A 19,923-nucleotide genomic window follows, 5' to 3' on the forward strand; every position below is an offset into this window, starting at 1 on the left:
TTTTTTTTTAGAGTAGCATGAAACAATAGCAATCACAGGGCATCGATGTTCAATCAGGTGTACAAGTCGTGGCTAATGAGGGCAGGTACCCTGGCTCAAGTGATTCCATCCATGTTGTCGTTAGCAAGTGATACCAGCCAGACTTTAGTTGTGTATTGTTAAGTTTTTTGCTTTAAGAATTGTTAAGTGAAGCTATCTAATGATAATGGTCGTACTGTAAAAGTAAGCGTTTTCCATAAAAACCACATGTGTGCTGTTTCCAAGGTAGTTTTTTACATTTTTTTATACCTTGGAGAAAAAGTCTAGTCGGCAATGCTGTGTCTTCACCTCGTGGTAAACAAACCCACAGTATTTATTTCAGTTTGTGGTCATTAAACTCGTGTTCCATGACCAAACTGGCTTTCTTTACTTACTTACTTAATTAATTCCAACAGAGATCCCATTAGAAATTCTTTGCCAAAGACCCATAAGTATTCCCGAAATTATATTCAGGACTATGTCTAAAAATTACTGTAATACCTTAAAGGTAAATTTTTGTTAAACTCCTTGAATTAAAGCTGAAACTCTGCACTTCAATCACACCTTAAAATCCACTGCGATGGTGGAAGGAGGCAAAAACAGTTAAAATTGTGTTGTTGTCCAAGTTCCATACTCTTATGGAAAGACTTTGCAAAGGAGTCCTGGCTGATATGGTGTCAGAGTGATGCTCATAGTATTTAGGGTTAGATGTTGTATTGTGTATATTTTTCTACAAAAATGGACCTTGCGCCTCTTTTTAAAAGCTCTAACAAAAGTCTGAGTGGAGGCTTATTGTAATAATCTATATTAGAAAGCCTTAAGTTCTTTTTTTACTGCATTAAACTCTTTGCACTGCTTTCTTTTGTGCCTTCAGCCCTCCAAAGACCTGCGTAGCCTGCGTCTGCCAGCGTCGTGTTTGGTCCTGTTTGCACAGTGACAGTGTGATACTTGAACACAAAGCTTCTGTACACAAAGCCCCGTTGCCTGGTCTTATATCTTAGCGCAGCCCAGCAGCATGCCCCAGCTAAGGCCACTTACTGAGTGTAAACAAACACCTGGTTCTCTCCCCAGTCATGAGAACACCACAATTAACTCACACACTCGCACTCTTAGATACAGCTGCTTCTTCTGGCTCACACGGTCCGGAAACAATTGGAAAACACAGAGATTTTCCAGGTTTCGTTCACAGCAGTGGAGAGGGCTCTTTTCTGAGCAGCACTTCAGTTAAATGCATTGTAGGCATCTAGCTCTTATCCAGATGCCTGAAATAATCAAATAGGGCTGGTAAGGCTTCGGTGTTTAGCTGAAAGACACTTAACCAGAGCCCATGCTGACTGAAAACAACTTGCTGTGTTTGGGATCCGACCTTTGATGGTCTCTTAGCAAGCAGCAACCTGCCAACACGTCATTTCTCAAGTAGGCTTTGACACCTAAATCACACATGTTAGGGAGTAATAAGGAGTGTTTTTGGTAATTTATGTACTCTAAACTGTATTTGTTAGAGTGTCTGGCCAAGACCAGAAGCCTATGAATTTCCTTTCACATCACTGACACACCACCACTAATCATTCCTGATACATCCTCACACAGAGTGTTGGGAAAGAGGGAAGGCGAGAGAGAGCGAACACATGGAAGGGAGGTTGGGCGAAAATGAACACATGGCTTCAATTGCCTTCTCTCTACTCCATCATCAAATCTGCGCAATCTTAATTAGGACATTAGGCTTCTTTTTTTCCCCCTCCCTCGTTTTTCCATCATGTCAGCCTTCAATGACGTACACTGTTAAGAAGGAATAACACCAACTTCAAAGCTACATTATCACCTTTTTTTTTTTTTTTTTATCAGATAGACCCTGTTTAAAGGGCCCAATTGAATGCCTTCCATTTCCCTCAGCCCCAGCCACTGTGTTGTTATCTTCTTCACGTCATCTGGCTCGAGAGTAGGTAGATTACTGGAAGCAGAAATAATAGCTGCGGTGTTTATCGTGGCTTTGGCACTGTCCGTCATGGCTCTGAACCAAAGGTAATCTGTCAACCTGCTGCAAGTGGCTGAGTAAAAAATCTGCAGCGGAAAGGTTAGCAGGCTGAGGCCAGCCGGAGCTTACGGCACGGCTCAGGCCATACAAGAAGAAGTCCTCAAAAATGAGGAAAAGCAGGCAGGGCTGCAATTTAAACTGAATTACATTTGCTTGATTAAGCGTCATAGTTACAGAGTGAGTGCCAAGTGCCTTTTGGTTTAGAGATGAAGAGCAATTTATTTATTTTTTTTATGACTTAGAAAATTATGTATGTTATAAGGCAAGAAACCAACCTTGACCTTGATGATGAGACAAAACTGCGCCTGATCCATAAAACTGATTTTAGAGCACAATGACATAATAAAAAAAGGACACGAGCAGTTGTACTAAGAAGAACCAAAAGAAGTTGTGTGGTTAGTTGATTGAAATATAGATATTTTGGAAAAACTGTATTTCTTTTTTGTTCTTACCAACAATGAGCTTGTGTAGAATAATCATTTACACACTACCACATATTGAAATTGATTTGAAGCCCTCGGTGCGTTTATTTTTCTGTAAGACTCATCGCTCTGCACAGAAATATTTTTCAATCTTTACGTGGTTAAGGTTACAGAATTGCAGATAGCGACATTGTTGTATTAGAGAAACCACAACCTTAAAACCTTTGGCTAAATGTAACTAAATTCCACTTTGAATTCCTCAATAAAACCACACTATAGGATGGTGTCTGTTGACTCCACACAGCAAATGTGTTTACAGCTGACAGTTGCGTTCTCCCAAAAGGCAAAGTAAATTCTTACTACTGGTATATAAATGTTATTTCTAGCATAGAACATGATAGCAAATTGAAAGTGGAGTGTATATCATGTGTACTTAGTTTCTGCGTGAGTGAGAGAGTGAGAGATAAAAGCAGAGCCACTTGATATATGATTGGCAGATTCCTCGACTGAAAATGACCGGCCTCCTTATTTACATTTTGTGCTCAAGGCTCAATGTCAGTAGCCGAGGTTATTCTGCTGCATTAGCAGAATAGGAAAAGTGTCTGCCAGTTCTTCAACTTTCATTAAAAGTAAACCTTTTAAGCCAAGTGCTGCTGCCTGCCCAGACCCCCCTGACAATAATGTACTAACTGTTCAACCGCCAAACTATCAAACTATTTTATATTCCACACCTGCTAGGCATTAGACACAGTGGTCCAACCTGGCCGTACAAACACAACAGAACTCCCTTTGTTGAGGCCTTAGGAGCATTATGCTGGGTGGGTACAGCTCAAAAGTGTTCCAGAAACACTTTATCAGGAGGAGATAGACACACTACAGGCCTTTGTGCTCCCTGTGACACCATGCTCTAACGGCAGGCATTTCCTGCTCCGAGTAGGCAGGTTTTACAACATTTAGGGAGAGGTATTTTAATTGGAACCACCTACAGCCTGACAGTGGCCTCAGTGGAGAAACACGGAAAATCTGTTGGGAAAAGTCTGGGAGGCTCCCCGTGGTGTCACACAGCTAACTGACCAGTTAAGGCCAGTTCTTTCCACAGAAGATAACATTTGCTGTTTGATTTATAAAGCCAGTCATCAGATGGGAATGTTTTCATCTGAGACTGAGAAAGTGAGTTGTTGTCGAGGCCGACACTGGTCTGTCATAAATCTCAAAGAGGGTGGGCTCAGTTTCTAATGAATCATTCATAACAATGCCAGCGTTTGGAGTTTGCTTTGTTGTTTATTCCAGTTGCATTGTGTTAATGTGCGCATCCATTAGATTCATTACTACGTATTTTCTTGAAGCAAGTGTGCAACGGCTGTTTTCGTGTGGGGGCTGCACAGTAGGAACCCCATTAAGTTCTTTTTTTTCCCTACTTGACAACTTCTTCTGACTGTTTACACATCGAAGACAGATGTGGCGAACGGCGATATTCACACTTCTTTAGCAGAGCCGCAGATAGACTAATACATATATTCTGTATTTATCTTCCATGTGTTTTGCCTGTTAACTTTGAACTGCTGTGAATGGTGTGGAATTATTTGCATTCTGATAATAATCAAATAATTAAATCAAAGGAATAAACATTTCATGTTATCGTCATCTGCTCAAAAAGATACAGGTCACTAGAGTGTGATTGTAACTCAAGTATATCCACACGCAGTAGTTAGGAATGCACATCTGAGATAAATAGAAACTCTTTTATTTAACTAACAGTGAATCCCCTCTTTTCTACAGTTGTGGGAGACCATACATCAGACTGAACCATGGTGAGGGCTCTTTAGACAAGGGAGACAGGATACCACGTTCAGGTATGCCCCCAGTCTTTCTAGCATTCCCGCAAAGCAGCATGGGAAGAGTGTTTGTGTTACGTTTGCTGGCATAAACGCTGAATCGCTTTTGTTTCTCTCTCTTTGAGACTGTTTGTTTCCATTGCACTCAGCTGATATGGGAGATTGATATATATAGTAAACACGCACAGAAAACCCCAAACAAATGACTCGAGTAATGAGTTTGTGTTGATGATAAAGGAACACTACCTCTGCAGTATCTCACACAGTTAGTTGCCTCTCTACACCATCACAGTGGTTTTGAATTCAAACAGTCACAATGTGACAGAAGTGCAAACCTCAGCATTAATTCAAGGGGTTTAACAACCACTTTTCATCAACTGTTTAATAATTACAGCTATTTTCACACACAGTCTGCATTTTAAGAGGCTCAAAATTAACTCGACAAATTAACATAATTTTATACATGGATGCATAAAGTCTAAAACACATTGTCATCGCCAAATTCTTGCTTCCCTCATTGAGAACACCTGGTGCTTCTTATTTGTGGATCTTCCTGCATCAAGTTTTGTACTTGACAACTGAAAAGCATGCTCCGTTGGGCTGAGATCAGGTGACTGACTTGGCCAATGACTGACTTGGGGTTTTTTTTTGCCTATAGAAACTCTTGGGTTGCTTTTGCACAGTGAAGAGCTGTCCAATCAGTTTGGCTGAATCTATATAGCTCCCTACACATCAGAATTCCTCCTGCTGCTCGTATCAGCAGTCACATCATCATCAACGATGAGTGACCCGGTTCCACTGGCAGCTATAAATGCCCAAGCCATAACACTGCCTCCACCATGTTTGACAAATACCTCGGTTTGCTTCAAATCACGAGCTGTTTCTCTCGACCATATTTTTATCCTCCCATCATTAATCTTGGGTTCATCTGAAATTCTTGTTCTTGAGCATAACCAGTGGTTTTTACTTTGTTGTAAACCCTCTGTATTTATGAAGGCGTCTCTTGGTTGTAGACCTTGATTGTAGACGATGATACGCCTACCTCATTGAGAGTGCTCTCAACTCGGTTAAATGCTGTGAAATAGTTTTTTCTAACTATGGAAATAATTCTGTCATCGTGCATTTTTTGTCTTCTGTGGTCTTTCGGCTCTTTTGTTGTTGCTGAGCTGGTTCATTCTTGTTAAAAATGTACTACAATGTTGTTTATTCTACTGCTCCTAAAGTTTGTGAGCAGCACTCAACATGAGCACATATAAGTTTCTGTAGAAAGAACTAAGTGTGCTGCTTTATAAAGTAGCACCTCCAAGCAGACTCACTATTAAAACTTGCTTTCAGTCACGTGAGAGGCAGCAATCGGGGATCTTTGAGTGCTAATGAAGGCAGCAGTGACTTTCTATGGGACCTGCAGAAAATAACCTATTACAACAAGACAGGATTAAAGGAAGTGGATATAGAGAAGACGTAAATCCACATACTCCAAGAAACCTAGTGATATGCATCAGTTTAAGAAGATTAACAGTGGATTTTCTCCCAAGGCCGCAGTGTGACATCTCTTTGTTTTTCTTACACCAGCAGAGGACCAAGTGGTTGTGTCATCAGACTATGACAGCACCCACGAAGCCAACCACAGTGACAGTAGTGATGTAGCACATACAGAGGACGATGCAGAAGAAGGAAAAAACTCCCAGAATGTCATCCTCCATGCACTAATACCTCCGGAAGTAAGGCGGGCCAAAGCAGCTGTCTCAGTCACATTAGTACTGCTAATAAAACAGGAACATGTACTCCTTATGTAATATTTTCCTTATTGTTTTCACGTCTTTTGACCATTTGTTACTCACGCAGGACAAACCAATCTTGGCACCAGAGCCTTTAATAATGGAGGGCCTGGAACCTCTGATGAGTCAGCTGAACAATTGGAACTTCCCCATCTTCACCTTGATAGAGAAGACCAATGGGAAATGTGGACGAATCCTCAGTCAGGTCCGCCAGAGTGTCAAAGTGACAAATTATTTTATATTACAAAACAGTAGCATACTTTACTATTTATAACACTGTCTTTTAATTTTTTTCATTACATTTTTCAGTTTTACACATTTATTGAACACTTTTGTTATATTTAATATATCTGGATCTGGTGATGTCCATGGGGTCTGATATATATATATATATATTTTATCTTTCAGGTATCATATAGGCTCTTTGAGGACACTGGCCTGTTTCAGACTTTTAAGATCCCCGTAAAAGAATTCATGAACTACTTCCATGCCCTTGAGAATGGTTACAGAGACATACCATGTAAGCTCGAGCATCTTCCTGCTTTTGTTTTTCACTTTGCTTCAGATTACTCGTTGCAAGGATGAAAGCAGCCACTAGATGGAAATGTTGAGCAATCTATGCAGCATTAGTACTCTGCACTGCCTTGAAGTTTAATTGAACAGACATTAGCAGCCCAACACTGCACCCTGGTGGAGACGATCAGACACACTGAGCAGACTTGTTATCTTTTCTAATCCAGATCACAACAGGGTCCATGCCACAGATGTGCTTCACGCAGTCTGGTACCTCACCACGCAGCCTGTGCCTGGCCTGCCCAGCCTCATGACTGACCACGGCTCTGCCAGTGACTCAGGTATGTCCATCAGTGCATGCATGCTGACAGCTGATGTCCTGACAGGTGTGTATGTGTATCCATCAGTCCATAAAAGTATGCAAAACTTGTTGTCAAGTTTTTAAATAAGAACAATATTTGCTCTACTGTACTTTTTTGCGCTTAAGATTTTCTATATGTAGGTCATTTTTTTTTGATCCTGAATTTTTTCACATCCCCTGCAGCCATCTCATTAATGTCAAAGTATCAAACCTGCAGGAGTGTGTGTTCTTATCCCACTCAAAGTTGGTCTTATCTTACTCAGGCTTTTGGCACTTGCATACCAAACACTATTTGAAGTCTAGAACAGCATGAAATTGCAGGCAGATTAGAGTTCCCTCTTACCCATATTTCCATAACCTCATTTGTATGCCTTACTTGGGCCATCCCTTTGATCCACATATAAGTGGATTTGAACGTTAAAGTGTGTGTGTGTGTGTGTGCTTCTGTGTGTTGTGCTCCAGAGCACGTGCGTGCGCGTGTTTAGGTGTGTGCAGATGAAGGTACTGTACAGTTGTGTGTGTCTTGTGTAAATTCTGACACCCTTCTCTTCAGCCTCCTCACTTTGTCTTCTCCCCCGTGGCTAGACTCCGACAGTGGAATAACACACAGTCACATGGGCTTCCTGGTTTCAAAGACCTACACTGTGTCAGAAGATGGTTATGGCTGCCTGTCAGGCCTCATACCTGCTCTGGAGCTCATGGCTCTTTACGTGGCTGCCGCCATGCACGATTATGATCACCCAGGGCGGACAAACGCTTTCCTCGTGGCCACCAGCGCCCCACAGGTGCTCATGCTATTCAGCCTACAGCATGGTCAACAGTATGTGATTAAATAAAAGTTTGTTTACTTGATTTACTGTCACACCCTTTTTTTTTCTTTTTCACCTGAATTATGATTTGATAGATTATTTGTCTATTTCACTGCCAGCCTGCTTCAAAAAACAAACAAATCAACAGTTAGAATACCTGTTTACAGGTTACCAGGTAGAAATGTTACTGTTTGGTCTAGTTCTACATTGTGTTATCAATAAAAAGAAATCATAGAAATTATTGTATTAAGTAAATTACCCAATTTTGAGCAATGATGACGTAATGATACTGAAAGAGTAGCTTGCCTATCAGAGAGCAATAATGTAGGCTTTAATTTCCCTGTCAGTAGTGTCTAACAATTATGGTTTGTTTTGTTTGACAGGCGGTGCTCTACAACGACCGCTCAGTTTTGGAAAACCACCACGCTGCCGCAGCCTGGAACCTCTTCCTGTCACAGCCAGAGTACAACTTCCTGGTCAATCTGGACCATGTGGAGTTCAAACGCTTCCGTTTCCTGGTCATTGAGGCCATACTGGCCACTGATCTGAAGAAGCATTTTGACTTCCTAGCTGAGTTCAATGCCAAGGTATTCTAAAAACATCCCTGTTCAATGTTTCACATTCATTTGACAAATTAAAGAACTCTTCAGAGGTAGTTTATCCTTTTAAGCCAGTGTAAACATTGAGTTGAGCATATCTGTCTTCAAATATAACATGAAAAGCTTACAACTGATTTTTTTTTGGTTATTGTTAAAATTAAATAGCCAAGTAATAAATTGCTTGGAAAAGTTGGGGTCAAACATATTCTGTAGACATGCTTTCCTAACAGATCAGTTCTTTTAAAAACTGGGACAACGCTTCAGGAAAAGGAAGCTGTCAAGTGGTCTTCGAGGAGCAGATCTGTTTGTGCAATACATTGCAGTGCTCTCAATGTAAGTCAACAACACAAAGTACCCCATAGCCTTCAAGAACTCACTGGAGTGCAGACACAGTGTTGGCTTTCGATTTGAGGGTCCGCATTCCTCTCATTGTGAGTTCTACTACAGCGTTGCTGCTCGATGGCCAAGGCCTGTCAGCTAACATTGAGGTTGCTGGTTTGGCAGCAGAAGTAACAATAAGGTCTCTCAGAGTCCCTGCTCTGCTCTTCCTGGACGCGAATTAGCTTTGGGTGAAGTAGCCGTCAAGCTTTCCTGTTTCCTGAGCCTCTTTAGATCCAAAGCTCATTAAGCTTAACTAGAAATAATCGATTCATTCAAAAAGTGCTGAGATCAACTTTATATATGATTGAGTCCTGCTTTTCTTAGAAATATGTTCAAGCTCTGTATAGGTTAAAGCACCTTATTGAAGCATTGTTTATATAGTAAGTAGCTTTGACAACAAGAATTGGGTTATGTCAGTATTAGCTTAACTACATAATCCTAAGTCTTATATATGTTTGTTTCGTCCTCAGTCCAATGAACTGATGCTGTAAACTATAGCTTAACAGAAAACATTTCAGCAGAAGATTATAGCTGTGCTTACATAACATGTTTGAATATGCTAATGCTGTCATGGCTGTCTGTCAATCCCTCAGGTAGGTGATGATCCATCTACAGGTATCGACTGGTCTAACGAGAATGACAGGTTGCTAGTCTGCCAGATGTGCATCAAACTCGCTGATATAAATGGGCCTCTGAAGTGCAAGGAGCTACATCTGCAATGGACAGAGGGCATTGTCAATGAGTTCTATGAACAGGTGTGTGAACCATCTTTTATGGGACCTAAGAACTCAGCTAAGCTAAAGGTCAGGGTGCACCTGCACACCAACATGACACCACACAGTACAGTATAGTACTGTCGCATAACACTAATCATACCAGTGTCAGTGTAACTTTTGAGCCATGACCTTTTTAGTAATATTCGGGTGGTTTATGCATTAATATGTATTATTTGTATAATAACAATAATGTGTAAATAACTGATTATGATTTCATAGACTGAAATAACATTGCTGAAGCAATGCTAGCAACAATTTAGCTTTTATTTCTATGTAATTTACAGGATATACTTAGAGGTAGTAGAATTAGACTACCTCTAATGTCATGACATGCAACACATACAATAAGATTTGTTGTCTTTAACAAGAGAAAGTTGCATTTTACACATGCCCAATAAAGCTGTAAAAACAAAATAAAATAAAAAAGTAATAAAAAAATGCAATACTATAGAAATCCAATCTATAAAGCAATGTACTTAAAAGATAAAAAGAAAATAAAAAAGTGCTATTTCTGTGCAACTAGTGACTTAGAGCTATTGGAAAGATACTGGGAGGGGAAAACTGAGTTCATTTTTGGCTGTTGGATAGAAACGGTTCCCGAATCTGGAAATGCAGGTCTTTAAAGTCCTACAAACAGAGGAGAAACAGAGAAACAGAAACAGAGGAGATATTTTAAGCGAGAACTGAACTCTAACTAATCTTGAGTTGAAATGAATGGCTTGAATTCTGCAACAGCAAAGGTAGAGGGACGATGTGATGAGAAGGATTTTAAATTTGATTCTGGAGCCATTGATAATAATATGGGAGAAATATGCTCTCTCTTTCTAGTCCCTGTCAGTATTCTTACTGCAGCATTTTGGATCAAGTGAAGGGAGTTTTTAGGACAGCCTGATAAGAACGAATTACAGTCTACAAGTAATAGATGCATGAACTAGTTTTTCAGCTTCACTCTGAGAAAGGATGTTTCTAATTTTAGAGATATTGAAGAACATACAACGACTTCAAGATTGCTCACAGTGTTATTGGAGGCCAAGGTAATGGAGGATGGAGGCTCACAGAAGGCAGGCAGAAAGATGATTGGACTACAGCAGTGATGTCAGCAATGAGTCTGACAACATGAGAAAGTGGAAATTATGCAAAAAATAAACCAGCAGTCAAACAGCCAGGAAAGCCGGCTGGATTAGCATACAGTAACATACTCTTTCTTCAAAAAGATTCCTTCTGATTTACAATTAAATAGCAATCTATTTCCAGGATAGCACTTTATCAAAGAACCATGAAAGAAAACACAACCCTGTTAGACAGAAAATAAATAAATACATGTAATATTTGTAAAAATTGGCCCTAAGAAAAGCACAGCATGTATGTTGTGTGTGACGTCTTCCCGGATATGAATGAATAACAGCTATAGCAAGGATTCCTAGTTGCCTTGGTAACCAACCCCAAGTGTCATACTGTACACTATAGACTAGAAAGCCTCTGTTCCCACAGAGCAGAAAGATTGTAACGCAAAACCAAATGAGTTTTATAAAACGACTGGATCTCAGACAGATCTTCAATTTGATGGAATTTATTAACAGTTGGACTCACATAAAAGAGGATACAACGAGGGGAGGAGGAGCTCTGAGATCCGGTTTTCCCTGTCATTACAGTAGCCTAAACAGAAGCGTTATATAATGACAGTGAGCAGATGCTGTCTAAATTAATACAAACTCATGGCTGGAAGAAAATTTCATTAACTGCCTCCTCATGTAGGCGCCTGAATTTTCATTTATCCCAACTTCCCTTTGATGACACTTTTGTGCTCTGTTTAGTTTGTAAAAGTTGAGGCGTTCCCCATGCAGTGGCACAGTATTTATAATACTGTAGATTTATATCTGTACATTGTGTAGAAGTCGTTCTTTGCTGTTCTTTGTTTCACATCTAGGGCCTTTGGTCCATCTCCTTTATGAACTTCAGTCTTACCTGGGGCATACACACCAATCTATTATATTGCCAGATGCTCTCCAAGAAGTCAGCTTTTGTTGTTAGTTTTGGCAAGCATCCATCCATCCATTTCTTTTGCTTATCTAACTCGGCTGTCCCAGGGGCCTGGAGCCTGTCCCAGCCGTCATAGGGGGAGAGGCAGGGTACATCCTGGACAGGTCCCCAGTCTATTGCAAGACTGTTACATAGAGACAGACAACCATTTACTCTCACATTTACACCTACAGGGGGGTTAGAAAGCACACACTAAAAGATACATATAAAGGTAGGAGAAGCTGACAGGAAACCAAGAGTATTTTCCTGTGGCCTCTGCCAACTCCCTGAATACTTGTGACAACTTGTAATACTTCACCAGCGGATTGAGTAGACTGATAAAGAGCCATAACAGACAAGACTGGAGGCCTATAAGAAAAGAAAAAGTAAAAGAAAATGAAGTTGGGGAAAAAGTTAACAGAAGGAGCAGAAGGGAGAGAAAAATAGAGTAGAAGAGCAGGGCCCACGCCCCGCAAAGCAGCCGCCAGGAGCGAGCCAGTACACACCGGAGTATCCAGCCCCAGACACCGAGAACCAGCAATTCACTGGTGGGGGCATCAGCCACGGGCAGGGAGTGTGTTGCGGGTAAATAGGCCCCAAACCTGGTCGAGCTTGAGCTTTTCTCAGAGAGAGGGGGAGTTTAAAACTGACCTGACAAATAGACATAGACAAACTGGCACACACTGACACACATCCTGCTTTAAAAACACTTGAGTGTTTGAGCCCGTTTGAGCCTGGTGGTTGACTCTGTTGGCTCACAGCAAGAAAGTCCTGGGTTTTAATCTACCGTCTGGGCCTTTCTGTGTGGAGTTTTGCATGTTCAGGATCTCTCCAGGTACTCCAGCTTCCTTCCACAGTGCAAAGACATGCAGTTAGTGGGGTCAGGTTAATTAGTGATTCTAAATTGGCTGTAGATGTGAGCTTAATGGTTGTCTCTCTCTCTCTGTTAGCCGTGCAACAGCTTAGCAACTATGTCCAGGGTGTAACCCTCTACCTCTCGCTCTGTGACAGCTGGAAAGTATTGAGATGTATTGTTTTGCTGGTTATTTTCTCTTTCTTTCTTTTCTTTTATGGAGTTGAAATTTCAGGTGAAACCAAAAACTGATCTGACGTGAATTGCAGCTGTGCTAGCATCACCACATACAAAACAACTAAAAGGACAGTTCTGCTAGACGTGGTGATGAACGCAAATATCCTGTAGAGCTTTTGCTCTATGTGCCTCTCCTCCCAAAAAATTCAGAGGCACATAATGCGCAGGGTGTGTCGTCACCTAGTAATCGTAGTCAAGATAAGGGCTTGAGCATATTCTTCTTGACCCAGAAGCAATTAGCTGAGGTGTGTGCCAAGCCTAAATACTGTAACAAAAATTCACTGTGGGTGGGTTTAGACTAAAGGCAAAAACAGATTCTGTTTGGTACTGCAGGAACAAAAAAAATAGGCCATGATTACATATGATATTATTACAATGACAACGAAGCCAAGCATACATAAGGCCTACAGCATATATGAATCATTAGTTGTTGTTTTTTAAACAAAGCTATAAGATACCCCAGCTGTCTCCACTGTTCTTCTCTTATATGTAGATACAATGTAAAATTAAAATGTACAATATGTGACTGAAAAGATACAATAGTCCTGTCATGGAGTTATGACAGCTCCTTACACAATAGCAGCTCTCAGAAGGAGCACTTCCATTACTTTCTCAATATGTCAGAGGGATTAAATGAAGGAGGAATTAAGGGGAGCAAAAAATCAATCATGCCTGAAATCCAGAAGTCTACGTACAGAAAAAAAATACAGAAGAGGGCGACTATGTTTCGGTATTAGTACTTGCTCTTCTTTGATTGGCATATGACCTGGACAAAAACAAATGATATGAATCTTAAGCAGCCGGCCTTCGCAGTCATTGAGGCGACTTATGTTGTGATTTGGCGCTATATAAATAAAATTGAATTGAATTGAATTGAATTGAATTAACAGATGACTAAAAACATCTCTTATTGCAAAACAAAAAATCTATGGCAGCGGTTTTCAAATTTTGTCTTGCATATCAGAAGCTGAAGTGGGATAAATATATTAATTATGGCTGGATTCCATTTAGGAGAGATCCTGCTCTTGTGTGTGACAGGTCACTGTTATGGTGTACTGGAAAATTTGACCTCTAACATCAGTTATTCCACCTGGTTTCCCTTCAGTCAAACCCAATCTCAGAATCAACTATGCTTATGCTAACCACAATTACTCATTTCCTGTAAAACAATATGAAATTAACTGGCGATAACTTTATATCTAAATGGCTTGTACTTTGTGTAGGGTGATGAGGAGTCCAGCCTTGGCCTTCCTGTCAGCCCTTTCATGGATCGAGCAGCCCCACAGCTGGCCAAACTCCAGGAATCCTTCATCACCCACATCGTTGGACCCCTGTGTAACTCCTATGACTCGGCCAGCCTCATGCCTGGACGATGGGTGGAACCCAACCCGGAGGAGGAGGGGCCAGAGGTTGGAGAGAATGAGGAGGAGGATGAGGAGGATACTGCAGAGGAAGACACATCCACCTGCTCAGAAGCGTCCCGTAAGTATTCAAATGTAAATCTGCAATAATGATAACAGTAATTACATTTGAATGTCTATCTAAAAAGAGAAATTTATTTGTTTAGAATAATTTGTTTGTGCATTCATGGACAGCATTTTTTGATTAACAAAAAGAAAAGAAGAACTTAGATTCCTGTAAAAGATGAGACGTTTGGGGAGGCATTTCCTCCCACTCGTAAGTTTTTACCCCTGCCAAAGATGTCTGATCACAGAGAACGACGGACGTATTAATTCACGGAGGTGTTTGTTTTCTCCAGAGAAAGCAACTCCCAAGAAGAGGAGGAAAGTCTTCTGCCAGATCACGCAGCACCTGCTGGAGAACCACGAGATGTGGAAAAAGGTGATTGCAGAAGAGAACCAAAAACAGGCACAAGGAGCGGAGCCTGTCCATTTAAACAATGTAGCTGAACCTATTCTGGCTATTCATGAAGAGGAAGAGGAGTCAGGTAGCAGAGAGGAGCTGATAGAAGGAGAGGATCCAGAGGAGGAACCAGAATGGCCTGTAGCTCTGAGGGAAGACTCTAAACCTCAAGAGCAACTAGAGGAGGGGGACCCACAATGAAACAACACAGGGGAAATATGGCATCATTCAGGACAAGGACATGAAGAAGTCTTACTTGGTTTTCTATTAACTGACTCCTGTTTTTGCCAGCACATCACTTAGACACAACACTGTAGATGTTTGGGAAATGTGTGCCTATAAAGAAAAAAACAGGGTGGCAAAATATGTGCTTTACACATGTTATCTGAATATTTGATTTCACCAAACATATAAAGCTTTCCATATTGCAATACGGGACTATTCCTATACTTTGGGATAAAAACTCTTTTGCTACTGTCAAAAGAAGAAGAAGAAGCCTGGTGGCACAAGCTTCAGCCCTTTGTGGTAACGCAGGACTCCAGAAATTTGCTGCCAGTTTATATATAATCACTTCCTGAGTGCATATATATATAAATATATATATGAACTTGTGTTTCAATTTTAGCATTTTTGAGCTCTCCCACTGGCTGTGTGTTATTTCTTTTGTTTTTGTTTTCTATACATGGATTATAAAGGGGGTCAAAGAAATGAGGAACATTGGTGTTTGCCAAAATAAATGACTCACTCTTGGGAATTAGCATACAATATCAACTATTTACACATTTTATGTTTTCCATTTGTTGCCAAATGAAGTACTTTATGCACCATTTTAGTTTCACACAGAGACCCGAGGCTCGTCACGCTATGCATGTGTGCCCATTTGTGCGTGCCTGCGTGTTTAAATGAATGCGCTCATGTGCACAATTCCTCTGCAGATGACATAGATGAATTCAGAAGGTTTCTTGTTATTTGTAATACATTACTGTCCCAGATATTGTATTCAAAGGACCTGCACCGGCAGCAATCATGCATTCAAACAGAACCAGAAAACAGATCCTTTTACCACTTAAGAAAACTTAACGCCATCTCAAAAAAGGTGACATTTAATTCAAATTCATTTGTGTCCCCTCAAGTATTGTTTAAAAATCGCCTTTTGACAGGAAGTCCTTTTTTCTTCTTGTCATCATCATTTTAATACTCATGCAGCTGGACTCAGTGTGTCGTGCAATCTATAATTAGTGTTGCTTAAAATCTGTAAACGATGCTGACCTTGAACCCTCAGGAAACCCTCCCCAGCTGTTGAAATTCAACGTGAACATCACATAACAGGACATTACGTGAAAAACACACCAGAAATCTAAACTTTAACTCTGTTCATAAAATAAGGCTTAGTTTATGTCACAGCTGCTGACTTTGATTTTTTCATGGTGACTCTCTCTGAATCCCATCCTGGCACCTCAGGGAGTTAATTCTTCTCTTCAAGTTCAGTGCAGGCAGAGTGCATCAGCTGGTGGATGAAGTTTCGCAAAGAATATTGATTACATCAGTTTGCATGATAATACACGAAGGGAATGTTTCCCCTGTCATTTCAAATTTAGATGATCATAATCTGTCTGTTTTTTCAACATCACATGACTTTCTCTCACGTCAGTCTTCTCACACTGGCGGTGCAGCAGCATTGGAGCCAAAGCAATTCTCTCTGTTTATGTAACAATTGCAGCTGTTTGGAGTTTGCGCTTTATTTAATGAAACCAGATAAATGCTGGGAACCGTTTTTATGATTTCACCCGGGTCAAGATAACAGCACTGCAGCGTGTAATGTCTTATCAATTTCACCTTTCGTCACATCAGCTTCTTTCCATGTGATTTTTGTCCCGACTGTCTCCCGTTTCTTTGTGATGGTGGGAAGTATTTATGAGTAACATTGTAAAAACTGTGAAATTTCACAGGAATTATTTTAGCAGCCAGACATTCACCAACAATTCTGACAGTTAAATGTTAAGTCACATTTTTCAACTGAAATAAAGCCATAAGTGTAAATAACCAAGTACATACAGAAGCTTGAATAAGATACAAAATCTAATGAATATCCAACTTAATTTGAATCACTGACATTTACACACAAACTAAAAAAATGAATGCATTGAATTGAATAAGTGCTCTATTTAGAATCAGCAGTTCAAATTTCTGTTACGGATGCAGTCAGCAAGCATCTCATGCTGCACCACTGCTCTCTGTCATAATCTGATTTCTTTAAACTGATCTTTGGAAAGGTGGACGGCAGATATACGAGTCTGTACACATGACACGAGAGGTGAAATTACACTGTAACACACGGCTGTGTCAACGCATTGTATTCTAGCATATCCTGCGTTGACGTAGCGTCACACAATATGTCCGGCTGTGCTGAATAGCGCCGCATCCACAATGGGCCGTTCTGCTTTTTCTGCCTCTCCTCTGCAGTTTGTCTTACACAGGGAGGAGCGCACGCACAAGCTCAATAATTAGTTGACCTACTGATTAGTAGGTCATCTCAGATGTACGAAACCCTTTATCAGGCCAGAATTCTTACAAGCCATTGAATCGGGACAATGTTAGTTCTTTGGGCCTCAAATGACCATGGGTTGCTGGGTGCATTGTGTCTTGTAAATGCATGCTCTTTTCTGTATGCTGATGCATTTCATGCCCAATGAGCTATAATCATCATTACCTGCACAATGGACACATTTTATTTCGCTTTGGAAAAGCCCCGTGAGTATTCATCAATGTTATGAAGAAAGCTGTTCAGTGTATCTAAGCTTAAGTGGTGCAGAATTGGAAAAACATACATTCTGTCTATGACTCATTGTAACTTCCACTTCCAGGCTGTACAATTACACAATTGCATCACCTCAAACACTCTAGAAATCCTTCCTTTTTGAATGTATATATACATTATTTAGTGTATCTGCGAGAGCAAAACAGTGTGTGTTTCTGTTTCTATGTTTATTCTTCCATTGACCCCTCTAATGTGACTCCGTCCTGTATTTAATTATCTTGTACTGTTGGGGAGAAGGGGATAGAGATTGTGAAGTAATGAAGGGCAAAGCGATGCTGTGAGTAGTTCTTCAATTCTTCACGGATACTCAGATGAAATTATTATTCACAGAAAGTCCTATAGGATATTTCTCCTCGCGCTTCCTCTTTGATCTGCGTACTCTTAGCCTCACAGACATAAGCACTAGAGCATTCATCACGCAACATCTTTAAAGGCCAGCGGACTGTGTCCACTGTGTTTATTTCCTGGTGATTGCAAGTGTAACGCGTGCGCATTTTGCCCCACAGTCACATCAAGTCAATACTTGCATTTGAGTGGATACCACCGTATATCAGTTTTAATCGTGTATATTTTGTGTCGTCATTTGTTTTAGTTGATTGCCATGCTTATTCACACATGTAGAATAATTGTAACCAAGAGAACCAAACAAGTTTTACAATTACGTAAACAAAAGGAGATGATGTATTTTTATATAGTTGACACATAATTAACGAATTAATTGCTTTCTTCTCACAAGTACCTTGCACTTACCACATGTACTAAAGAAGAATATGTCCAAATACATAGTATTTGTGAAAGTAAAATAATTGATTTCCTTGCAGGTCGATGCTCCATTTTGTACAAAATACATACATGCTGTACAGTGAAGAAATTTTAAAACTACAAAAACTCTTTTAGATATACATTATTTATTTTTACCATTTTGTAATTTAGACACTATACTGTAGCTTCAATATTGCCAGACTTACTGGAAGTGCCTATATTGGTATTATGTATTATACAGTGAATATATTTGAAGATCAGTAGACGTCACAAACTGAACCATGTGGATGTTGTAATGTGAATACATTGAATTACAAGATTACAGTTTCTGTGGTATGCTTGTGTCGATGTGTCGCATCTTCTTTGTATTTAATTCTATAAACGCGTACATGATAACACAATTTCCTGATCACTTCAAAGTGCCATGTTTTATTAAACCATCTTTGAGCTCTGATTGCATTTAGAGTTTAACCATTTCTCTAAGTATGGGTACGTTTCTTTAAAAAGGCACCTCTAATCAAATATATACTATGCTACTGTATATACTTGAGTTGATATATTTGAGCCTGTGTATATAATTTCGGGATTTAGCTGTGATTATAGCTAATATACTGTCAAGTCTTAAAACAAATCTTAAGAATTAAAGTAATGTGGCATGTAGCTGCTATTCATACTTGCTGATATTAAAAAGGATGTTTATGCTCATGCAGGTAAACCATGCTTAGGTCACAGCTTCTAATTGTTCAAGATCCAAGAAGAAGAAGAAGCAAGTGAATAAAGTGCAAATTCACTGTGTTTGAACAAAATGCATCAATATGTGACAAATACTGAGTACTGTAATAAAACAAAGGCACAAAAGGAAGCTGGGGAAGATGGCATATGAAGATATTACTACTGAATGCTGCCATATGTAGACAAAAATGCTTCTAATTTACAGCTATTAGCTTTTCATTAAATATTTTATTATTAGCTGGGATAGGCTCCAGCCCCTCCCGCACCCCTAAATTTAATGGATGGATGAATGTATGTACCTTGATATGGTACAAACCATGAATTCTGTTCTACCATGTTTTCCGTAAAAATCCTTTTTACTTCTTAAAAAAGAAACAACAGCAGGAAAAATGGTTTTACAGTATATCTCAGTGTAGAACATCATGTTCTAATAAAAATAAAAAGATTATGGCTTAGGTTATGGTTATGGCTACTTACTGTCTATGTATGTAACTAATAGGTTCTATTAAGTGCTACTAAATCCATATTCTAATTTATTTTAGGACAGTGGGGGATCTTCAGCCATGGTCAGTCTCCTGTCTGTTAATTTATTTATTATCATTTCATGAAATTTGGTTAGGTAATATAATCTTGTTGACAGACTGACAAGAATTTGATACATATGTGAGGAACAGCGTTGCATAATGGGCACAGAGAATAAGCACACCATTCCCACCTGACAGCAGCTGTAAGAACTGGAAGCACATTAGATTCGATTACAGGCAGAATTATAGAATATTTTTAAACCTTCGCTACATAATTTTCACGTTATACTAACAATGAAGCTACAGTGGGGCAAAAAAGTATTTAGTCAGCCACCGATTGTGCAAGTTCCCCCACCTAAAATGATGACAGAGGTCAGTAATTTGCACCAGAGGTACACTTCAACTGTGAGAGACAGAATGTGAAAAAAAAAAATCCATGAATCCACATGGTAGGATTTGTAAAGAATTTATTGGTAAATCAGGGTGGAAAATAAGTATTTGGTCAATAACAAAAATACAACTCAATACTTTGTAACATAACCTTTGTTGGCAATAACAGAGGTCAAACGTTTACTATAGGTCTTTACC

At 39.8% G+C, this 19,923-nt stretch overlaps 1 protein-coding gene across 2 annotated transcripts in view; it reads left to right on the forward strand.

Moving 5' to 3' along the window:
- The window catches only part of LOC102197921 (cGMP-inhibited 3',5'-cyclic phosphodiesterase A-like), a 76,564-nt gene extending 58,040 nt beyond the window's left edge, over window positions 1–18,524 (forward strand). The window contains exons 5-14 of one of the 2 annotated variants that reach the window (XM_005728071.2): window positions 4,255–4,328; window positions 5,883–6,031; window positions 6,156–6,293; window positions 6,497–6,608; window positions 6,829–6,942; window positions 7,548–7,747; window positions 8,155–8,358; window positions 9,345–9,506; window positions 13,860–14,118; window positions 14,396–18,524. In XM_005728071.2, the coding sequence (XP_005728128.1) occupies window positions 4,255–4,328; window positions 5,883–6,031; window positions 6,156–6,293; window positions 6,497–6,608; window positions 6,829–6,942; window positions 7,548–7,747; window positions 8,155–8,358; window positions 9,345–9,506; window positions 13,860–14,118; window positions 14,396–14,700 (1,717 nt within the window). In that variant the 3' untranslated portion in view covers window positions 14,701–18,524. The remainder of the gene's footprint in view (window positions 1–4,254; window positions 4,329–5,882; window positions 6,032–6,155; window positions 6,294–6,496; window positions 6,609–6,828; window positions 6,943–7,547; window positions 7,748–8,154; window positions 8,359–9,344; window positions 9,507–13,859; window positions 14,119–14,395) is intronic. The other variant, XM_005728072.2, reaches the window with a different exon arrangement.
- The last annotated feature ends 1,399 nt before the right edge of the window (window positions 18,525–19,923 follow it).

This window comes from Pundamilia nyererei, unplaced genomic scaffold (assembly GCF_000239375.1).
Source record: "Pundamilia nyererei isolate P.nyererei 1_Seehausen unplaced genomic scaffold, PunNye1.0 scaffold00027, whole genome shotgun sequence".
NCBI classification, from domain to species: domain Eukaryota; kingdom Metazoa; phylum Chordata; class Actinopteri; order Cichliformes; family Cichlidae; genus Pundamilia; species Pundamilia nyererei.